Raw genomic sequence first — 24,158 nt, 5'->3', positions numbered from 1 at the left:
TATAGCTGCATTAAGCTGATGCAATTTATTTTCCCCAATGAGACAGGGAAACTGATCCAAACTTTAGGAACAAAAATAAAATCATAAAGCACTTTGCATTTTGTTAGATCTGTCTGGAAATTTTTTCGATCTGTTTGGAAACAAGATTGTTGGTGTATACTCAAAGAAAAGTTAAGTATTTGCTATCATATGAACAATTAAAAATATACATCAAATACCAAGACAAAGGACTGGCCCAGCTCTCCTAGACTAATTTTTCAATAAGGTGAGAAAGCTTTCAGTCATACAAGATTAGTTAGGATTCCACATTTAAAATGTGACAAGATTTCAGAATTATCAACTCACAAGGTAAAAAACGATTAAATCAGTGTTGCCTTCATAATTTAACATATTTCTTTAGAGGTAAAGGTAGTCATTCTCAAGTCAATTCATAGGAAAAAAAAAGAATGATCTAAAAGCAGGGAATGGATAGTATTTCTGTATTACACAAATTATACAGTAGGTCTCTTAATCCAATATAAATGTATTGTGAATTAGAAAGAAACAGGGGGACAGAAACTTGTGATGGCCAAATAATCATTGCTTTATAAAAGTGGAAAGAATCAAAGTGTTCCATGATCTTCTTCCAAGGACAATGCTGCACTAAGAATGAACACGCACTGCAAAGGTAGTAATTACTAGAAAGCACATACTTCCGTTACAAGAGGAATTTTTAAAATGTAGCAGGAAAGCCCAAGATTACTAATTCTATTTGCAGCTGTTACTTGGTAAAGAGTACTCAAGGACAACTTCACTCCAAGCATGTTCCTCTGTGCTTTGCCTTTGCTTACTTTCATTGTGTTTGAAAAAAAACTAATCACAAGTTGTCATCAAATTGCTTTGAAAGTCTACTTGCTGACAGACTTTTCTGTCTGTTTCATTTTTCTCTCCCTTTTTTTTTAAGGTTCCACTTAGTGCAAATTTTCTTACAAATTTACAAAGAGGCCAGACTAGTGTTATCCTTACCATAAAAAGAAAATAGGAATGCAGCATGTAGGTAGTACTTTTCATCCCTAGATCCTGGAGCACTTCACAGAACCAGGCAAGTATCACCATCCCTGTTCTCAGAATGGGATACACCAAAACCCTCTCCTCCCTCCATGGCTTGACAAAGATCACAGGCACAGAAGCTGACTTGATCCCTCCACTGCCCCAGGCAAGGTTATGTTCAGCAAACAGCTATCACCACAACAGCAAATAAATTAATAAAGAAAGATTCATCATTTCCACTGCTTTCCTATCTCTTTATTACACAGAGTATAATCCCCAAATCAACTTTTAGAGCAAGAGGCCACATAATTGGTTCAGACACAGGAAGGAGACAGTAAAACTCAGTTTCCTGTAACACCCCCTGCCAGGAATGATGGTTTTTCAAGACTGTTAGGTGTTGGGCATTCTCTCAACTACCACAGCTGCAATTAGATGCATTTTTAAGCATCCTATTAGTGGGAAGTATCACTCTGATTCCAGGTAAATCACTGCATAACATCATAATTAGCCAGGAAGTCCTTTATTCCCTGATACAGCAGGAGCCAGAATGAATAGTGAGTGCAGGAGATCCAATATCACTTGGACAGGCAATTTCCTTGGGCTTCAGCTCATGGGCTCAGAGGTGATAATATGGCTGCATATGACGTAATAATTGCATTAGTTTGGGGGTTGGGTGGGTTTGTGGTTTTTTTTACAGAATTACAAAATTACAGGATTGAGGTTTTCTACAGTGTGGTGCACCATACAGACTGTCATACTCTGCCAAAACAAATCACTGGGAGAAGAATCAGAAAAGGAAAATAAAGGAAATTGTATCACTATAAGCTGCTTCTTTTGAGCTCAGAAAAACACCAGCACATTTTCAAGGAACTGTGGGGAAACAGTTCTTAAACTCCTTACCAACCAGCTCCTAATGACAGTTCCATTTTCTTATTTATGGCAAAATGACCTCTGCAAAAAGCTTGAAGATGAGGCTAGAAGCAAAGTTTTACAAAGGCAAAAAAGATTGTGATAGAAAGAAAATGGAAACCATGTACAGTAACTAAAATCTAGCAAGGAGGTATTTTTAATACCCATAAGCATATCCTTGCTACTGGTTTTAGCATGGTTTGCAAAGAAAAAATTGTAGGATCTATTAAAGGGGAAAAATGCTGCAAACCCATTTTCACCTTAGAAAGAACAACGTTCTCAAACTCTCGTGACAAAGTCACAACAAAATGGTACAAAAAGGGAAGGACACAACCAGCCTCCTTGAGAAGGGGACATGCTACAGCAGTGCTTCTCCCTAGGAGACAGCAAACAGTCAGCTCCTTGGAGCAGGAAAGCATGGCATATGCTGACAGTGCCACTGTACCAGCATCAGAGCAGCCCCTCAACCACTCACACAGTTTCCAAAACCAGAAGGCACCAGCTCCATCAGTGTTCTGACCCCTGCTGGATCCCCCTGAAGATTAGCACCTTCATGATCTCTCCTCTCTCTGAAGCAGCAAGAGGCAAGGGCAGGGGACAGGCTCCCTCTCACTGTCCCATCCCCTCTGTCTCAGCAGCACTTCTCCATTTCCCCCTGTGTGGGATTATAGGGGGTTTGGGAAAAGTGAGGAAGGGAAGGGAAAGCTGCAGTGAGGAATGAAGACCAGAAGATCAAGTGTGTCACTGCCGCTAGCAACATCTTGTTGCAAAAGCCTTTTAGAAAGTGATGTCTGCTTCTCTCTCCTTCCTCCCTCCCCACTTCCCAATAAATCCTAGTCACCTAAGGAGCACAAGGCTAGTGAGGAAGAATGGGGCAGGGAGAGGAGGGCAAGTAGAGGAAAGAGGTTCTAGTCCTTGTGTCACGTCCTGATAAAGCCACCACACCCTTCTTACCCCTTACCCAAAAACCTCACTCAGTATCACACTGCTGTGTAGTACCATTATCACTGAGTGAAGTACCACACAGACCCTACTCAGGAAAAATTCACCCTAACAGCCGGCCAAGGATTTTCCACTTCAGTAAATATGCCAACATTATAATAATTTAGAATTTGTATCAAATACAACTACATTTTCTGTGGGAAAATATCACTTTATTGAACGTTTTCCATTTATTGCCTGGACAATTGGAAAATATTATTTCAGGTGAATTAGGTAGAGCAGAACACTTTTAAAAGTCAATCTAATACCACAATGTAATTCTTTACTCTAGGAACATCCTGTTCCGGGGTCAGATGCTCATTCCCTTCCAGGAGCGAGGTTTTGCAGGCAGCTTCACTTCCCAGAATTCAAAGCATGTTTCTTTGTGACAAAGCTCTCCAGTGCCTCTTGGACATTTAATTATGGTAGAAGGGTCTCAGATAATGAAATGGGAACATCATGCTCCTGAACTATAACTTCTGAAAAGCAATACACTGTGGTAGGGAAATGCAATTAAATTTTGAACTGACTCAGGAATTTCCCATGGAACATTAATTCTATTTTCTGCTCACCTCTGAATGTCAGTCTATTTTTCTCTTTCAGTTTAGGAAGCTTATAAAAGGTGCAGTGAACCCCTACTTCTAAATCTGTAGATTCTCCCTCCCTCCTTGGGGAGGCCATAGCCATGGGAAGAGTGCATCTGCAAACAGAAGCCTATTGTGTTAAACCTTATCAGAAGCGGTGCCTAGCCCAAGGAACTGCTACCTAGATACCCAACACAGAGAAATAATAAAGGTATTTTCACCTCCTTCCAACCCCTTCTGGTGTGCAGGGGCTTTGAGAGCTCACATGACTTGCATGAAGCTGCACAGAACCTTGTGCATGAGCCAGAAACTAACCACAACTTCACCAAGACTCACTGCAAGTTTTACTCATCTTGACATTTTTTGTCTCAAAGGTCTTCCACTTCAATACCTAAATAAATATTACAATAATTTCTTGATGTAAAGCAAAAAAATTCTTTTATGTAAGCAACTGTTGGCCTGGAAACTCAGCCCAGGACTGAAGCGTTGAGCTAGTCAGAGTTACTTAAAAGAACACCCAGCTAGTACAAACTGTAAATGAACTGGCTTGGATTTCGTTTTTCATCCCTACATCTGTTTTTTGTGCCAGATTTACCTTAAAGGTTATCTATCTCTTTCTTCTCCATCCCCTACACTTAATCACACAAAAAACACTTCACAGCAGATTTGCTCATCCAAACACACCCAAATGTTTTGCAAAATTCAGGCAAGCTGACCAATAGGGATTAACTCCAGCATTGCCAGAAAGATACCAAAAGATACCAGACACATCATCTTTCCCTGAAACAGAGGAACTGTTTCTATTTTAGTTCACCCACTTTCACATATTGTGCATGACACAGACTGCCATTATATGCATCCCTTGAGCAGTGATATCCATAACCAAAAATGTCAGGCGTCTCAGTTATCCGCAGACAGCACCTATTTCCTATGGTTATTATGGGCAGTACTAACACGTCAGGAATTCTGAGTATGTTTGGGGGAACTGACACCAGATCCTAAGTTAGGAGCTCCTCTACTATGAGTGTAAAACACACATGCCCAGAAAAAATGGTATAAACAATGCTGACATTTAGACGACACACACTCAAAGCCCAGACTTGGATGAAACTCTCAGACTACAAGTTCTTGCTATATAACAAATAGTACATCTAACTTCCAAATGAGCTGCTGTATTTCAAAATTCTTTTGGGTACAGGAACACCACAACTTCACTAGAAATATTTCAGAGACTGCCTGAAAAAGACATTGATCAATGAGACAATGTATCTGCCAGACACTGAAATGACTTTGGATAAGTTCTAGAAAGAACATGATAGCCTGAATTTCCTTTTCTTTTTTTTTTACTCACAAATTCACTATCTTAGTGAGGACTACCAGGGAAATCAGGGAAATGCACAGATTCTTAAATTACTGCTAGAAGGACTTTGTTCAAAGAAAAAGATAGCCAAAATGTTTGTTGTTTTTTCTTAAAAAAAAAAATCAAACTCCCAGTAAAAGCATTATTTGGGAACAAACAAACATGAAGGTTAAACTTAATTAACCCTGTGCTGTGATCAAATTCACCCATGAGGAAATAGTTTGTAAATTAAACCATTGTCAAACAACCAAGCAAACATTGATTACATCCGCTCTAACGTGGAAAACAACTTGCTTTTCAACTTTGTAATAATAAGCAACATTTCAAACAGCATGTCCTACTAACGAAGACCAAAGGTATATAACAAAAATCATCTGCTAGGAACACAGCACTCCAAACCATAATGGCAAAATAAAGCCCAAGACTCCCTAGGTATGCCAAGAAAAGTTAACACTTCACAGAGGAATAAAGTTCAAATGCTCCATATGGGGAAAACGGGAGACTAAATCGCCCGGGGTAAGCATTACTTAAGTATCCACCTCATCCTAGAGGAACTTCCAGAGTGCTTTGAAGGCAGCAGGAAAGCCCAGAGGAACCACCCCAGCAAACGCAGAGGCAAGCTTCCTACTTACCCCACTGTATGCACCATGATCTCTTTTGCCACCTTAGTAATTCCCAAGAATCCAGAATGATGTTACTTTTTTAGGGAATATTACAGCTGCTAGAAGAGACAGAGGCAAGCTGACAAGCAGAACTTTGCGAGAAGCCAGGCAGAGAGGGATGAATTTAAACCTTGGCTCAAGATGCTGTGTATTCTGCGTCTATCTTTAACTTCTAAATGATTTGGTTTCACATTCCTCTGAAGTCCTGCTGGCAGATGCCTTCGCGGAGCTTTACCAATCGCAGGCACCCTGCCCCCTCTCCTCCTCTATCCCTCCACCTCCCTCCCTCCCTCCCTCCCATCCTCCCAAGCTGCCACTCCACCCCCATCTGCCCCATCCCCACCTCTCCTCACACACACACACACACACACACACAGAGGGGTTGGCTGGCAGGATTTCACGGGCTTCCAGCCCCGGCTGCCCGCCCACGTCTGAGGGAGCCGCCCGCCCGCCCGCCGGGCACCGGGGCCAGCGGCCCGGCGAGCAGCGCCTCACGGAGCCTTCGGAAATCGGGGCAGGTAGCTGGAATCACAGCCTGTGCCCACTCCGCCAGGGTCCCTGAGCCCCAGCGGCACTGAGCCAGCCGCGGTCCTTAGCGGGACCCCCGGGGCGCTTCTTCCGCAGGGGAGCCCGGGCAACACGAGCTGGAGGGCTGGGCAAGGCAGCAATCCACCCACCCGCTGCTGCACGGAGGGTCGGCAGAGACACATCTACAGCTTACAGCACTTCCGACTGCACAGGCAGCTTTATGGAGAAAGGACATTTTAACAAAAAACTCCCCAAAAACTCTAACCCAAACTAAAATATATAATTAACTTTGTACCAGATCTTGACTACGAAGCTTTTAAATTTCACTGTTAGTCCGTGGCTCCTTACAGTAACAATGCATTGCAATGTTGTTTAGACTCTGAAGTAACTAGACTACAGATTAATGATAGAATTCTAGGTGACTGAAGTGGGGGAAAAACCCCTTCCATGTAACTCCAAAAGTCAGTATCCCTACCAGAGGTTGCTAGTGTTGACATAAACCCCTGACTCTTAAGATCAGCATTTGAAGCAGCAGATTTTAATGCTCAAATGCATATTCTTTTGAATACTGCCGGCCATCAAGTCTGCCTTATCTCAGACATGGGTGGGAGCGGAACAAGCCGCAAGACTTTATGTGAAATGTATGAATTATTGAACACTTTCAGTTGCAACAGGAAAATACCAATTGCCAGTCATACCAATTCAAACAGAATAACCTGGTAAATGTGTCTCTTTTCTTGGAATCTCAGCCTTTGTCTGAGCTGCTGCCAAGAGGGGGTTGTAGGGATGCAGGCCAAGCAAGCAGCGAGCACAGGTTGGGGCAGAGGGGGCAAAGCCAAGCTGTGCCCAGAATCCCTTGGCTGAAAACATGGTTTGAAAATGCCTTGCCAATGCCCAATTTCATGGAGCATTACACTTTTTAGAACGCCAATGTTGAGAGGCTGGACTGATACAGTAGTAAAAGTGATCAAGCATTTACTTCAGGCCAATGAAGGAAACTGGTCAAACTGGGAAAGGCCTCAAGGGGAGGTAAAAAAGTCAGCCAAAGGGCTGTATCATAGGGCATATTAAGAAAGCCTCCACATCTCCAGCCTGCTTGATAACATGCATAAAAATAAGTGTGTTTGAGAATACATATAGCATATATAGTCTGATGAAAAATAGTAACTCCACAGTAATTTTCATGGTCAGTCTGCATACACTGAAAGGCAAGAGCTCTTCTTAACCTGGATGGAGGTCAGGTTTGTGGGCCTGGAAGTGCTGCCAGCAGCACAGAAACATTAAATAACAAATCAGCTGACAACTCCCAGAAAGTTGAAAGATTTCTTTTGAATCACTAACATTTGTTACTATTAGCAAAGCCATAGCCCATTATGTTCAATACCTGCCTTCCAGAGCACGTTAAAACCTCCAGCTAAACCTGCCATGGACTTCCCGACAGATGAGGAATAAGTCACTTCACTGCTTTTTCTCAGGATTCCTGATACAACAGTTCAGGACATTCGTCCATTACTCACGTTGAGGAGCTGCAGGGAACTGCAGGAAAGCTGCCTTGTCTGGCACTGCTTTCTGACAGAGCCACCTCTAACACTGCTGGCTTATAAATCCCTCAGAGCACAGAAAATCAGAGTCAGAGAATTCCTGTTCAAATGGTGCAACTTCATATAATGCAGTATGTACATCAAGTCATTCTTTTTCCCAACTGTTTGTAAAGATGTCAGCCTTGAAGGGCAGACAATCACTAGAAGCAGAGACCAACTGTTAACATTAGGTTTTAAAAAGTACGGTGGTGCTTAAGATGCTCAGAGAGACAAAAGAACAAAGAAAAGTCTTTGTGCCTTTGTGGCTGAGGGCTCCCTTCTAATTAGGGCAACAAGGAAGGAAGAAAGAAGTTCCCCGTGGAAGAAGGTGTGATGGACAAATGTGGTGATTCAGAAATGAAGTCATGAACAGGAAGGATTAGGACTGAGCTGTTTATAGGACTTCAAACTACCTCTAGAGAGTGCTTAAGTGTAAGGGAAAACAATGGCAGGGAAATCCACGGAAGTACATCCACGCTTTTATCTAAGCTTCTGCATTTCCCTTAGTAGATATAGAGGGAAAAGAGATTTGGCTTTGAATCCTCTAAAAGGCCACTGGTTGCTTCCCGTGCCTCCTAAGAGGGTATTTAAAAACCTAAGAGTATGGGGAGGAGAAGAGCTTTGGAAAATGATGCTGGAAGTTACCGGGAAACCTTCGATGTCAACCTGGACAGCATGATCCCAATCCCATGAATGAGGGAGACAGAGGTCATATGTCCAAAAACCGTATCACACAAGCCAAAGGAGAAGACAGGTGTTCAGTTTCCTCAGATGAAGAGCTGTGCAGTAATACCAGGGTCTAATGTGCAAGATATAGTGTACAGCTGCAAGATTTACCACTGCTGTGACAGGGAATACTGCTCTCCCAGCAGAGTCTGCTGCTTATAGCCAGCATCAGGTGAAACACATCAGGGACTTCTGTGGCATTGGATTTGAGATCTATGAAAACATATGAATAGTAAGTTCTTGTGGAGGAGTGGGAGCTCAAGTTGGAGCTGGCAAGGGAGCGGATAAGGGAGTGGCAGAGAGGGGAGAGTAATTTGGTACCCGTTACAAGTGTAAAGAGGTAACATGTTTGGAGCCATGTGACTTCCTACCCATTCCCAATTTAGCCAAGTGCCTAAGAGGCATGATCTGTCCCTTCGTGTTTAGCTATTTTTAACATGCACAGAATTTGCTCTTTGTCTCCCCTTGTCTGTCAGCGTCTTCAATTCATTAGTCTTGGCAGTCTTAAGATTTGGGCTTACTGAGACAAGCACCATCTTCTACCCTACAGGCTCAATCTTTCTAGGTCTTACTCAGGAGTATTTCCTCCTCTTTGGCATGATCTTGTTAACCTCTGCAGATATTTCAGCACAGGTTTGTCCAAGAGTAAGAGCTCTGGAGTAGAGACTGTAATTGCACTGGCAGGCATGGAGTTCCTGCCCATCACAATGGATTCAGCACTGTTTATTCAGTATTACTCAACCTGCACAACCCTCACTGCCCCAGCTGACCTACAGCCAAGCCTACGTACTTATACCCTCTACAAAATGGTCCAGCACGTGGGGTTTGACCAAATGTTGATCCACGTGCTGCTTCTCTCCTGCCTACCACTTTTTTTTTTTTTCCTTAAAGAGATGGGGGACAGCTATTGCAGCAGTGGGGACAGGGTTCTCTTGGTGGCAGCTCCCAAGCACCCACTCCCTTGCTGCCCCCCACCACACAGCCTCCAACATAGCAGGATACACCTGTCCTGGAAGGAAATGCAGGGGATGGACATGGGCTCACCCAGGGCAAAACACTGCCCTGGTCTCCCAGTGACTGGGCCCAACACTCCTGCCATTGCCATGGGGCCCACTGAGTAATGGCAGACAGCTCAGTCACTGCACGTGTTTAGATGGGTTAGCTCTGCTATTTGTAAAACACATGCAAATTATCTGAATTCTTAATAAGCATTAATAAAGTAAATGGGGAATGCACTTAATGTATACTCTGTGACCATTTTTGCAGCAACAGAGGATTTTCTGTGCCAGCTTTTCTGCTCTTGATTTCTGTGTTTCTGTGATTCAAGCCACGGGGAAAGAAGGGAGCTCATCCATGGTCACAAATTGAAGCTTCAGGAATAAATCATATTTTCAGTCATTGCATTTGACTAAATTAAGAAAAAATCTATTCTTTACTTTTAAACATGTCTTTCTTTTTGCTATGTCCTGTATACATTTGGTAAGAGTTTTTGGTATGAATACATGGCTTAAACCAGTATTTATCATCATATATAAATAAGTATGTCACATGTACAGGAGCCAGGATATGAAGACTTTGGCTTTATTTTTGTACACAAGAACAAAGTTTTAACATTAATTATCAAGAGTTAAGCAACTTTTGAAAAACTCTGTGCCCTTGCCTTTACCAGATGCAATTTCAAGGTCAATTGAAAAATACCTAAGGGAAGGACTAGAACAATTCTGGTTCCATTTATCTTTACACTAAATACAGGAAAAAGACGAATTCTTTTTTTGTGCGGTGCCCAAACTGATCAACAAAATTAGGATCTGAGATATAATAAAATTAAGAGCAACTTTTAAAAAATGAAGTTTCGTAGGTAAATGGATAATTTTACCAGACTGAAAAATATTTTTCTAAAAAGAAATAAAAAACAGGTAAACCTAAGCCCACGAAGTGCTGAGGCCTGGAAAAGTCTTTCTGGAACTGGTAGTGCTCCTGGATAAATAAAAAGGCTGCTTTCAGAGTTTCTAATATCATCTATTATTTGTCCTCTACCTGAAAATGCTGAACTTTCAAGGTCTGAAGTAACAGTTATAGTTCATTTAGGTCGCTCAGTGAGCAGCGCACCTAATGAAGATTGTCTTCCTCAGGATTTATGATCCTCTGCTATTTATTGCTTCCAACAACAGTAATCCCTATTTCCTCTAAGCTCTCATGACCACTCCTGCCTCTCAGGACAGGAGAGCTGCCCACCTCCATATCCAGCTTCATGCAGCCAACTTGCATTGCCCACCTTCACAATTATCCTTTTAATTTCCCCAGGCCTCCATGATTGTTCTTCTAGATACTGCCCTCAGTTACCAGTATTCCCAACTCCCTTCCACTTCCACTTCTGTATTTTCTCTCTACCTGCGGAAAAAGCAGCAAGCAGGTTGTGCAGCTTGATTCAGAGCTGTGTGTGCTCAGTCTGAGCAGCCAGCACGGGTGGGAGCTGCTTCAGGAGGGGAATGTTGCATGTCCTGTTCTTTTTTTGGGTTGATACCTTGGATTCCACTTCAGGAGAATCAAGGAGAATCAGTATAGCTGAGATTTCTTTCTAGGTGTTTAATTTAGCAGAAGGTGTCCAGTGAGTTCAAAACTACTGGCTGTGGCCAGGACTGTGAGACAAACAAACATTGCATGATTGTGTTCCTTTAAAAAGCCAAACTCTGAGAATAAAATAAACAAACAGCCCACATGCCAGTTACAAAGATTCATGACACAGTCTTTGCTCCAGCGGAAGATGCTCTTTGTCTCCTCAATGATAAGAACCCTCTCCTGCATTAAAGGCTTTGTCTGGTCTAACTAAGTATACAAAAGGTAGCACACAGTGCTAATTAACAGAGCTCACTGCATCCTGTTCTTGATCAGGAAGAGTGAAACGTCTGTGAAAGTAAAGATCACAACACCAAAACTTGTCACAACATTCACTTGAAAACAAAGTCCTTATTCCTGAAATTATTATATATTCCTGAAATTATTATATATTGATATTTTTGTTATGGAAATGGCTCTGTTTTCCTGCCTCATTGCAGTGCTAAATTTTGCATTGAAATTGGTCTCCAGTAAGTTATTTTACAAAAATGCCACAAATGTCCTCTCTTCATATTTGCCTGAACAGACAACCCCAAGTTTTTGTGGCAATTCAGCCACTGTGTAAAATGTTCATGCAGGCAGACATGACTGCCTGGAGTGGCACAAGCACTTTTTCCAGAACTGGAAGAGGATAATCAATGAAACAGATTCTACGTTTAATTCCTGCTAAAGGCAGGAACAATCCCCTTTCATTCATCCCACATCCCACCAAAAATCTCTCCTGCTCTCAAACAAAACTCAATTTATATCACCCTTCAGACGAAAAACTCGGAAAAGCAATGAAATTACTTTTTTTTTTTCTCCATAAAGAAAAAAATGCACAGCAAGAACATGGAAGGAGGCCTGGAGGTCTCAGAAACTGCTAATGAGAGCTGGAGCATTAATATATAGGCCACCACCACCAGGAATCCCATCAGATCAGTTATGTAAAAGCCAGCAGCGCCTGACTCGCTCTCTGAAATGCACCATTGCCCTGCGGGCTGGGGGAGGTGTCCCTCCCTCACACACAGCCCTCTCCTTCCCTGGGCTGGCCCACGGCAGCCGCATCCCGCGGGGAATGCCCGCACCCCTCAGGCTCGGGGTGCCGGTGCTGGGGCACAGGAGGGAAGGGAGCGCAGATCGGCCCGAGGGGCTGCGCTGGGCACGCAGGGTGAGACAGCCCGGGAGAAGCTTGTCCTACTGCTCCCTCTGCTGTACCCATCCTGTGCAGAAATCCCAAACGCCAGCGCCGAGAGCAGGGATTTGGGGGATAAGGCATGGCAGCTCTGAGCGCGGCCTGCAGGTAGCACAGGCCGGGGGAAGAGGTGAAGCCGCTGAGGAGGCAGAAAGCGCCGCCACACTCGGGAGATGGCACGGCACGGACCTGTGTGTCCCACCCAGCCAATCTCCTTGGCTCTGTACCTGCCAGGGCTTCACTGGTGCTCCCAGAACAGGGGAATAAAGCCTCTCCTTGGCACCATCACCTTGCTTTGGGACATGTATTTAGACCATGAGCTCATCTTAGGATTTGGATGGGTGTCCGGATCAGCCCCAGAGAAAGGCCCAGGAAGCTCCCTGGGCAGGGCGGCAGCCGAGTCCCACACTAGTTGTGGGAACCCAGAACATCCCTCTGGCTGTCCAGGACGAACAGGACCCCTGCCAGGGGGCTCAGAAGCCCTGGCACGGAGCCCAAAACACCTGTGGTTTTGATTATGACCCGTGGAGCAAATTACCAACCTTATATGAAGATCAGCAAGCCACAACAGTTTAGGTAGAATAACAGTGAGGTTATCAAGGGGTGGAAAAGTAGATTTTAGGGTTTCTGATAGGGGGGTTCAGGAGGCAAGACAGAGGAAACTGGGTGTGTCCAGCCTTTCTCCTTCTTCTTCTTGGCCTCCATCTTCTGCTGTGATGTTGGCACTTTTAGATTAATGGTTTAGAGTAGAAGCTCACTGTCTAACATAGGTGATAGGTATTGGAAAGCAATTGTAAACATTGTATATGTAGTTTTTAGTATAAAGACACAACACTGCCTAGGGGGCAAGCAAGTGCCTGGAACTGTCCTGCTGGATGGACCTCGGCAAGGCAGGAGAAAATTTTTTACAGATAAGACACAATAAACAACCTTGAGACCGAGAAATTAAGAGCTCTGACTCCTTCTTCCAGCATTGGGCTGGGAAAAGAGACTTTCCAACTCTTCTTGGGGTCACTCTGACCAGCTAAAGATCCCAACAATTAGGGAATACTGGCAACACCCCCAGCAAAGGGGGAAACCAGACCACCCCAAGTCATGTCAGTGCCAGCCACATCTAAACAACAGGGAGCACAGGGGAAAAAAAAAAACAAAAAAAAAAAAAAAAAAAAACCAAACAAAACAAAAAAAAAAAAAAAAAAAAAAACCCAAAACAACAAAAAAAAAAAAAACCAACCAGAAAGGAAAGGGGAAAAGTGGCTTATGGTAATGAAGTCAAATAATCATGTGGTAATTAACAATCTGATTGTTTTAGAGAATGCTTTTTTTTCCTAACCAAAAGCCACCTGAACACAACTGCAGTCAGTAATTCCACCCTGTAACCTTATTTCTTAGGGCTGAGAATTTGGCAGAACTGGATACCACCTATGGAAGACATTAGCAGCTACCATGAAAGCATTTGTTTGAACACAGGGAAAACTTGTACCTCAAGGAAAGCACATATTCTGAGACGTTCAAACATTACACTGTGCTTTCTGCAATCTTCATAGCAATATTTCAGTTACTCCACACTTTCCTCTTAGCACTGATTTATGGAAATCCAAGCTAGAGAGGAAACCGTTTCAAAGGAAGAAATGTCACTCAAGCACTTTTTCTCTGAGAAGGTGTACACTCATCAGAATAGAGAGGAATGATAAGAAGAATCAGCACCTTCAGGAAAAGTGGACACTTTCCATAATAAAAGAGGGGACGAAAGGCTGGAGTGCAAGGTTAGGGCTTTGAAAATTCAGCCATACACTCATCTTAAACCTTCTGGAGAATCTAAGGAACTTTACACAACTTGAACCAGAAACAAAACAATCCTTCCTAATAGCAATATGGGACTAAAAAAAATTAATCAGTGAGTTCCAGAAAGGCAGTGTTAACAGAGAATTTGAATTCACTTTTTTTCTCCATGCCTCAACTATTACTCCTTCCTATATTACAGAACATCTACCAGCTAATGAAAATACGGGAAACCAGTCTTTATGATATAGAACGGTGATAAAATGAATTATATTTAAATGTCAATGGAATCTATTAAATAGAGCAAATTTGGAAGAAATCCATTCAGTAATTTTAAAGTTGTGAATAATTAGCATGGCATTTTCAAATGCACTTGATCAAATTCATGACCTAATTCTGCTCTAAATTCTTTCATTTTAGTTTTTGCAAAGCTATATGAGCCATGCAATACTACAGCAGTATTGGAATGCTGCAGCACTAGTGAGTCCTGCTGAAAAATTCTACCCTTAAATAAATGACTCCAGCAAAAGAATGGGACATAGCAATTTGGGACAGAATGAAGCCCATTCTTTTCAAAGGCAGCACTCCAGATTTTCATAAATGCAAACAAATGCAGTTCGACCTCAGGACTGACACATGTACATAATTCCAACTGCCTAAGTTATATGGCAAGAAGAAGCTGGACTGGAGCTGAAATATAACAACTTCCAATGGAAAACTGAGATACTGTAAAACATTTTATCTGTAGCAAGCCAGTAATAATTACAGATTATTTTGACATTGTCCCTATTAAGTTTCATGATGAACAGCCACAAATATACCACGTGTGAGGCACAGAGACCAAGCACAGGTCTGGTCATAACCTCACTGTCAGATGCCACAAAGCTGCTCCTTTTTATAGCACCTCCTTCCATCTCACTGAATTCATCATATTTATCCCCAAATAAAAGAAATTACTGGGTTTTTTTCCCTTTGTTCAGAAAAGCACATGCTTTATCCAAGAGCCTCAGACATTCCAGTGTAAATTATTTGTACTTCTTGCTACAGAAAGTCTTGCTCCAGGACTTTGTGACAACACTGACTACCTGAGGGAAATCAAATTAACAGCAGCTGAGACAAAACTATTAAAGGCATGTTTTCCCCTATGTACAGCAGTCTGCTAACGTATCCACAGGCACTGAGAGAGTGAGGATAAAGCAAGGACATTTCTCTGAGCCATCGCTATCTTTCACATTGCTGTCTATTCTTGTGAGGGAGCTGTGGATGCAGTGATACTGATAGGCACTGGGGTTCCTTGAGCCTCAACTCAAGCATGCAGATTTTACAGACATGCACACCATGAAGACAGCAGCTTCCGAAATAAATCAGGCAAGCTTTTTGCATAAGACTACAGAGGTAACTGCAAGGTTGTTGCTAGTTCTGGGTGTAATGATGCAAGGAAGTGGGGCACCTAAAGCTCCTCCTCTGCCCTCATGAGGCACCATCCAGCCTACAGAGAGAAGATGGGTTTGGGATGGCACCCAGCCTCTTTGTGCACAACCTGCCAGGGCAAGATGCTCACAAAGGAGCTGTACTCATGCCCCTGCATTAACTCCTGCTCCACGAGGGAGATGACATCTCTGCTGTTTCCAGAGAAGGGCAAAGACACATACACTAGCAAAACGCTAGCAAACATGCAAAGACACTAGCAAAATGCTCAGAGAGGCAGGCTCCACATTTGTAAACAGGAATGCCACTCTGAAGTGCAGGCAGGAGACCAGCACATCATGCCCCTGCTGCTCAGGCATTACCTGAGAGGTCAGTGGGGCAGGGCTTGTTGTTAAACACTACACTAGCAGTGGTAGAGACCTGACCAGGTCTCAGTTATGCCACAGGTTTGTTTTGTCAGTTTAGGAATTGACACATTTACTTCCTCCCTCCCACTTCTCATCTGCTTTGTCTGCATAGCCTTCAGTAGTTTTAAGGTGGGTGTCATGTTTCTAGGTGCTCAGAGCAACAAAAACTTGGAGTACCTTTGACCTCCTAGCACTACTGGGACTAAATATTGAACACTATTCAAGTAACATTTTTATTCCATTTAGTGAGTGGAAAAAATAACCGAGTTGAAAGAAAAATGCACCTTGCTTCAAAAGCCTCTTTAATCAGCCCCAGAATCTGAACCAATGCTGAACATAAAGATTTAAATTTGGCTTAATGAAAACTGAATAGACCAAAAAACAACAAAAGAAGTCTCTTTACAAAAGGTATGGATTCAACCCAGCCAGTAAATAATTAAAGCTCCTCTCTGTTCCCTTCCACTTTCTATTTTAAGGCTTTTCATTATATGGGATCAAAGTCAGCTCGAGTTGGAGAGAGTTAGACAAATCCATCACGGAGACAGAATGAATGTATGATCTCATCCCCTGTGACAGCAGCCCAACGGTACCACCTGTTTGAACTCGGCTCATACCACTTCTGATGACACTGGCAATGTCAAGCAAATTGCTCAAAATTCAAGGGTGGGAGGGGACACTCTCCACCAAAGCAAACAACAACCAAAAAAAAAGGCAAAAACCCGTAAATCTGGCATGAGGAATGCTTACAGGCAGCCAGTGCTGCAAAAAGAGCAGCCACAGAAAGGGTTCAGATCCCATGAACATAAATCACTCTGGGCCTCAGAAAATCAGCTGTATGGAGAAAGACTCAAAAAGAGTCAAATGAGAAAGCAATGCAAGATAGCTGTAAAAAAATTATAAATAATAAAAATAAGGAAATAGAAACATCCTTATTTATTTTCTTAAAATGAAAGAAAAATAATATATTGAAGCCAGAAGGCAGAATAAGAGATATGAAAGGCAAGTTAAACAGGGAGTTTAAAACTGACATGGAAATCTAAAAGGAGATTAAGGAAAATTCTGTTCTACCTTTTGGAACTTAAAATGTAAGTTTACCCTGTGGAGCTGTCTGCAGCAAAATATAATTGGGACCAGAAAGGACTATAAAAGAAAATATTAATTAGACTGTTAATGAATACCTGCATGTTCCCATTAGAAACTCAACTATTTTAAAAAGAAAGAATATAATCTTTAATGAACCTCACTTTTTTTAAGCAATAGAAGACAAACACTTATACTTCCTGATACAAACAATGATTAAGTGTCAGGGAGTAAGACATCACCCTTAAGGGGAATCCCCAAGGATTAAGAAAATCCCCTCTTGTCACATTATTCCGGAACTGTCAGCTGGCCAGTTCCTGAGCACTGTCAGGAACAATGTACTGGCCCAGATCCAACACACCAATGTTTGGTTAACACTGAAGTTCAGTCAAAAGATTTCTGTCTAAAATGCTTGTTTAAGGAAAAAGATGACTGCATTGTGAGTGTACCATAAAGCTTTCTTTTCCAAACCATTTTTTTCTCTGACTGCCAGTAGCTAGAAGCACTTGAAGATTAAGGCAGCAAGCATACATCAACTCTACTTGGTTTGGTGTATAAAACCACTTTGGTCTAGATCTGGGTCAAGATACACAATTTCACTTCTTTGAGCTGCTTGATGTGTTCAACACAAACTTGACTTCAGGTCTGCCACTGAACCAGACACATTTGCAGTTCTAGGACGTTGCAGAGTACTCTGGCTGATTAAACTTGCAACTACACAGACATAAGAGTCAAACTGTAAAGTTATTTCAGTATAAAAAAATCTCACTGCTGTGAAATTCATTTTTTTCCACGTGTCTATGTGAATGTGAATGCATTTTTTCCCTCAGTCTACTAAGATGAAAACAAAGAAGCAGTTTAGCACTTCACTGGCTGAAAGAGCTATTTCAAAACATGCTCTAGAAAAAGACTGCATGGCAAGACCTTTTCCCAGTGAGAACAGGCACTCTGGGGATGAGTAGAGGCCCCCAACAATAATGTTCTCTTCGGTGACCTCATTAGCATCTGATGTGTAGGAACATCTCATTTAAATGTGTGGGTTTCTCGTCTACCTTGAAATGGCCCTTTAATCAAACTCATAAAATTACTTTTATTTGGTACCAAACAGATAAATAAACCAATGTTATTCGGGCCCAACAGCTCTTCAAATGAAGGGAAAAAAAAAAGCCTGTAATAAAAAAAAATTAGATTGGAAATGTTTTGATGCTTTATGTGGGAGTTAGCTGTATGCAGAATTGAACTGTATTTTCTTGGTTTAGCTGAACTAAGCTGTACTGACAAGAGCATGCTGAATTAGATCCGGTTGTAACCCGAGGTGAACCTGCAGGGTAAACCTTACGTCACTATATTGCTGCAGTTCTTTCTTTTTTCCATGAGCAAATGTGGCTCACTTCCCTCAGTCTCTGAAATGCCATATTGTGTGTGCTGGCCATGGGGCAGAACTCTAAATAGAGCATGTTTGGATTTATTCACTTCAGGCCTCTGGGATGGGAACTGAGCTACAGGGAGAGACTGAAATAAGACTACAAAGGTACGAAGGAGGCAAATGTGAAAGTAATGGGGTGTTAGAATGCACCCTGTGTTTAAAGACATTTACCCATGATTCTGACTTGCACTTTTGGGCTTTTGCCTGTTCAAGGCAAAGCCAACACTGTGTTTCTCTCTCAAAGCCACATAGGGACAGCTTGCCTCGCATTGTGGGGTAATTGACCCTAACACGTGACAATGCCAAGCTCTTCCTGGCTACTGTAACAATACTTAATTTCTACAGCACCATCCACACAACTTTGCAGGGTAAGATAAAACTCTCTTCCAAGAACCTGGCAACTCCTTAGCACGAAGGCCAATGAGGACATACGGCGCTTGGCATGATAATCTCCTCTACCAAATTTCCATGACCACATCACTGCTTCAGAGATGTAATTGCGCAGATAGAACTATTTAAGTTCTACCTCCAGCCAGGCCTACAAAATGTGCTCTGTGTTCCAGCTTCAGGCATGTTGCTAAGCACAAAACTACCCTCTCTTTGCCAGAGCCAGCTGGCAGCCTCAGTGGCACAAGGCAGGTGGGCACATGACCCTCTGTTAGCTCAGTGCCTGATGGCTCCTTTCTTTGCTAAGCTTTGTCCCTGACTTTCTGTGGCATGGCAGACCACACAGGAGCTCTCCCTAAATTAATCCATATACCTGGAGAAAAAGCAGCTCTATTTGCAGCTGCACTAGATAGGTAATAGACCACTGTCCACAACACAGCATCTTTACCTGCAGCCCCTGGAAAGAGTCCTCTGCCTGCTCAGTTGCAATGGTAGGACACTGAAAAAGGTTTTTCCTTTAAGTGCTATGGTGCTAAATGTTATTTTCCAACTGTGTATAATATTTTTTTAAAAGAAATTCAGGTACCTGACCCTGATACTGATTTTTCTTCCGCTCGTATGCAATGGAGATGTTCTGGAGACGCCATGATTTTGCTTAATAAAAATATAAATCTCCATATAATTTCATCACTTCAGGCCTTGAATAACTAGAAATCCTCCTCCTACAGAATTTGTCATGATTTCCTCACTTTGAGTTTAATGCAAGAAGTGCACAGCTAAATTATGCAGGACTATAAACTTACATAACTGTTTGTAAGATAGAAGAACATAAAAAATAAAGGAGCCTTAATAGTTAGGAATACAGAGAAGTCCAACACAGGAGAAAATGATGTATCATTCATTCTTCAGGTAGACAGGTTTACTAGTATTTAATTAGTATAAATAGAAGTAAATCTGTCATTTCCTTAGACATATGGAAACCAAGAGCTGGCAGAACTAATCATGAAGCAGTGACCTGAACAAACATCAATATAATATGTAGAAAGGTGTATTTACATTAAGAAACCACCCATCTCTGGTCTTAGGTGTATTTGCATTAAGAGATCACCCATCTCTTGCCTTAGTTTGTCCTTTTGAACAGCAGTGGCGTGATGAAGGAAGAAAGCACCAAAGAGAAGGCACCCTCATGGCTCACTGCTACCACTTGCACACAATCTTGAGTATCAGGCATCCACAGCAAGCATATGTAATTCCTTTCACTGCCTACCTACCAGGAGGTTCATCAACAGCCTACCCTTTATGCCTTTTGGTAGTCTGCATTCTCCTTTTCTTGTAGCACATGTAGTCTCACATTACCCAGGAAGCCTTCTGCTCTCAATGCAAGAATCTGGAGGGAAATAAAATCCATCAATCCTCTGACTGGCTTAGTAAATCTCTCTCACACTGTTCATCACTCCCTGTGGCCCTGCAACTCGAGCCCTTTGGCTCTCTGCTTGTGGGGCTCTTTAATCCCTTAGCTTTCTATCTGGATGGCTGTGGGCACAATTTGCCCAAGCCCTGGTCTCTTTTGCTAGCCCCTGATAAGGATCTTTGCTCTCACCTGTGGTCTCTCCTGCCTCTGCTGAAACAGCAAAGAGCCTTTTACAAGGTCATGTATATACACATACCCTATAGTCAGGTGTTCTTTGGCTTACAATGAAAGCCACAGGACAGCACAAATGAACCTGAAAGGGTTCAGGATGCAAGGTACCCTCGAAAGAATTATACTTGGATACAACCAGAAACGGGGATGAAAAGTGGATTCCTTAGCAATTTATAGCTTTTCAGCATACTCCAAGCATGTGCATTTGGAAATTCTTGCTGCTGTTCCTTATGCAGATTACTGTTTGCAGCTCCCTTGCACTGTTCTCCCATTAGGTGTGTGAATGAAGCATAGAAACAATTTGTTTTATCGCCTCCACTCTCACAAAAGAACTAAATTAAAAATAGCAGTATTGCATCACTTTTAACAGGGCAGTAAAATAGGACTATAATGGCAGCAGGCTTGCTCCTTCCCCCCTATAGCAAATCCTGTAATGGGAGGGAGGTTGCAGCTCTGCTTGGGATCCTTCTACTAGATTTTGCCCTGAGAAAAGGTTTGTTGAGAGGGAGGTCAGTGTGGGGTAAATGCCAAAATCCATGCCTGTACTCTTGGTCCTCAGGCCATTTGGTTGGAGCAGCTGATGATCTGTTTTGCTGTTCCATCTCGCTGGCAGCCCATTTCCATGGCGATGCTCTTCTAGAGAGACCTGCCAGCCAAGAAGCATGGGGGTCCATTTTCTTGAGAAAGCTTCTCAATTTATAGCTTTCCTGTAAACCTAATACAGGTTGCTACTTTTTAATTTTTACTTTTCCAGGGGCACAGTTATACCAATATCCCCAGTTTGCCCATCCCTTTCCTATCCTACAAGATGTTGCAAGTCTGCACCTCAGGACACGGACTGGCGAACAAAACAGCAGGACAGGTACTGCTGACATCCATTTGATACATTTTTTCAAAACCACGGCATGAATCAGGTCCATGGAAAACTGCAAACAATAATCTGAGCTTTAAAAACCCAAGAGACAAAAGATGTCTGTATTATGCAAGTGATACTCAACTAACAAAGCTCTTCAGTTGCTCCCTAAGATACACGACACTCTGCTTACTGTTGGATTTTGAAAATGCACAAAAATACTTATCTGTGTATCTTAAACTGCTGTCAGATCTAAGATGAAGGCTACTGGAGCTAAAATAAGGGATAGAAACAACCTGTAGAGGAATTAAAATGTTTTGGCTTACTTAAATTTAACACTTTTTACTTAAGGATATATTTGGCCCGTGGTATTTAAGGATTTTCTCCACAGAACACTCATTAAGTCCTACAAGGAATGTATGCATGCCATTCCCATCAATACTACTGGATTTACAGGTGAATTGAGACTCACCCCTGCATTCACAACTCCAGCACAAAAGCCCTTGGCTTCACACAAGACAACAAATGTGTGAAGGAGTATCAAGGACAGAGGAGCTACCCAGAGATGCTCCTCTGCAGCCTTTCAAACAGCCCTTGGAGAAGATGTTTTGCCCTCTGCAAACAAACTGTCATAGAGGAACATTTGGGAGCGGACTAGGGGCTGGATCACAGGACCCAGCAACCCCAGTCCTGAGCACAGCATTCCCAGCAGCAGCTGGCTCCAACCACGAAAACAGCAGTGGAAGAGCCAACCCAAAGTGCTAAATCTCTTCTAGCCCTTTGTTAGTGATCTGCTGAATTATTACCCTGCACACATTTTGTTATTCAGGAGTGGTGACCCACTCTGAAAATTTCATGCTATGGATAGGAAAACCATTTAATGTGCTTCCTATAGTTTTATGCACAAATGCCTAGAGCTTTTCCCTCTAATACATACATAAATTGAACTTCTGTAACTGTGAGTTTTGTTACTAGAAAAAAACTCTGTGAAACAATCAAGTTTTCCTAATGCTTCTGCCACATGCAGTGCAAGCACTATTGTGAAAGCTGTGTGATCAGAATGTGTTAATTGCCAGGTCCCAGGAGCATTCCCTTTAGCCCACTCCACATCTTCTTATATAACAGCCTTTACCATACTGTGATGAGAGGCACAGGCCCATATTTTGAAAGTCCATTATTGCTGTTTACATATAGAACATAATTATTAAATATAAAGTTATTTCTTAATAAAATTCTGCTGTGGCTTACTACAATTCTGCATCAGTCGTAAGTATTTACCTACCCTTAAATTATTCTCAAAATACTTTTCATATGATTAAAAAAGGTCCTTTTCACTAGAACACAAGTATTTTTCACTTAAAAGATAATGAAGATGGCAATTAGAGATTTATTTGTATCCTACATCCTAAAACCTTCTCAGCTGCCGTTGATTAAGAAAATATTATGAAGAAGACACACTACAAATTCAACTTTAGTGCTCTGTTCTACATCTCTGTTGGACAAACAGCATTAGGACATGAAAGCCATGATAACCTCTTTTGTTGAGGGTCATTGCATTTATGACATGACAGAAGTACCAGCATACACTTAATTGTAAAGACTGTTTGCACATAAAATAACCAAATGGTCAAACTAAAATAGCTTCCCAAACTGTGCATCTGTAGTCTGTATATTGCCACACAACTCTCAAGAACTTGAATGTCAATTTCCCAGTAAGATTTCGGAACAGTTTTCAAATTCATAGAAGTTTAGAGAAAGGAAGTGAATAGGTGAAGAGATTGTTTTTTCTATCCAAAAATATGACACTTTATTAGTAAGTGACAGAATTAATTTTTTCCTTTTTAAAAAAAGTTTTTTCTCTATAGACCAGGTTGGCAATTGCTTTTATTGTTCCACTGAGCTGTTCTACAATTTCTTAAGAGGAAATCTTCTGGAGGCAAAACAACAGAGCAAATTACTTTATAAGCAATTTTTTCCTGAACCATTTTGTATTTTAGATTGTAGATAAACATGTCTTCACAACTGCTTTTCTCAATTTGATGCTTTTCCTCATACCTCCAGTGATGCCACTGTCCTCTATCTTAATTTCTCATGGTTCTCAGGTCACAAATTTTTATTACCCAACTTTACCATGGGATCTATCTGAGGATTAAGACATGACATCAGAATACAACAGCTATGTCTCCTGGTTAAAAATCTCAGCTCTCTACAGTCTTGCAGACATTTCTTCTGCTTTTGTTGACTTTTTACTGTTTTCTCAGAGCTACTGAATTATTCATCTGTCAACATAAATGTAGAGTTCATCATATAAATATGTAAAGTCACCATTTTAGAGCAGACATCCAAAGAGAAATTCATATAAAAGCTTTTTATAGATCATTAAACCTGCATAGCAAAAGACATGACATACCACAAATGTAGTAGTATATAGTAGGACTGAAGCTGCATGCAAACTCTGTGTAGGGCAGTATTCCAGCCTATTCTCTATGCTACTTTCTACAGTAAGGCTTCCATTCTGATTAGCAAAGCCAGTCCCTGCTTCTTGCCTCAGTTGATGCAATCCCAAAAGTGACATTCATCTCAACAAACCTATCTATTAGACTGTGTCAGAAAACTTCCTCTCTACTAATATTTGCTTTTCATGCAGAGCAGCTACTCCCTACCAGCTATTTTCAACCTGGACCTATTTCTTGGCAAGAAATCTACAGATCTGAGTGAGACAACAATAAGCTAGAACTAAATACTCCCAAAACATCCAGTCCATATTTTTACCTTTACAGTACAGGTCCTGGTAATACTGCTAAATATAGGGAATGCCCATGTGTTCTGCTCACCTAGACTCCACTGAGAATAAAGGGGAAAAAAGACTTATTTGTCAGTGCTTAATTTACTACATGAATTTTATGCATGGTCAGTTGTACTACACAAAATAATCCTAATGCTGGATCATGCATTTTGCAGTCAGCTTTATCAGATAAACTTTGAAGATTCAATTATAATTTAA

General features: G+C 41.8%; 1 protein-coding gene across 5 annotated transcripts in view; it reads right to left on the bottom strand.

Moving 5' to 3' along the window:
• DTNA (dystrobrevin alpha) overlaps nt 1-24,158 on the bottom strand; it is a 223,983-nt gene that overhangs the window by 175,233 nt on the left and 24,592 nt on the right. Inside the window, exon 1 of one of the 5 annotated variants that reach the window (XM_054517668.1) lies at nt 5,496-5,622. The exons of the other annotated variants lie outside the window; for them this stretch is intronic. Within the exon in view, the coding sequence (XP_054373643.1) occupies nt 5,496-5,512 (17 nt within the window). The 5' untranslated portion in view covers nt 5,513-5,622. Of the gene's footprint in view, nt 1-5,495; nt 5,623-24,158 lie in introns of those variants that run through there. 5 annotated transcript variants of the gene reach the window in all.

The sequence above is a fragment of the Molothrus ater genome, chromosome 1 (assembly GCF_012460135.2).
Source record: "Molothrus ater isolate BHLD 08-10-18 breed brown headed cowbird chromosome 1, BPBGC_Mater_1.1, whole genome shotgun sequence".
NCBI lineage: Eukaryota > Metazoa > Chordata > Aves > Passeriformes > Icteridae > Molothrus > Molothrus ater.
Note: the sequence above shows the minus strand (reverse complement) of the source record. Positions and strands in the feature narration are given on the sequence as shown.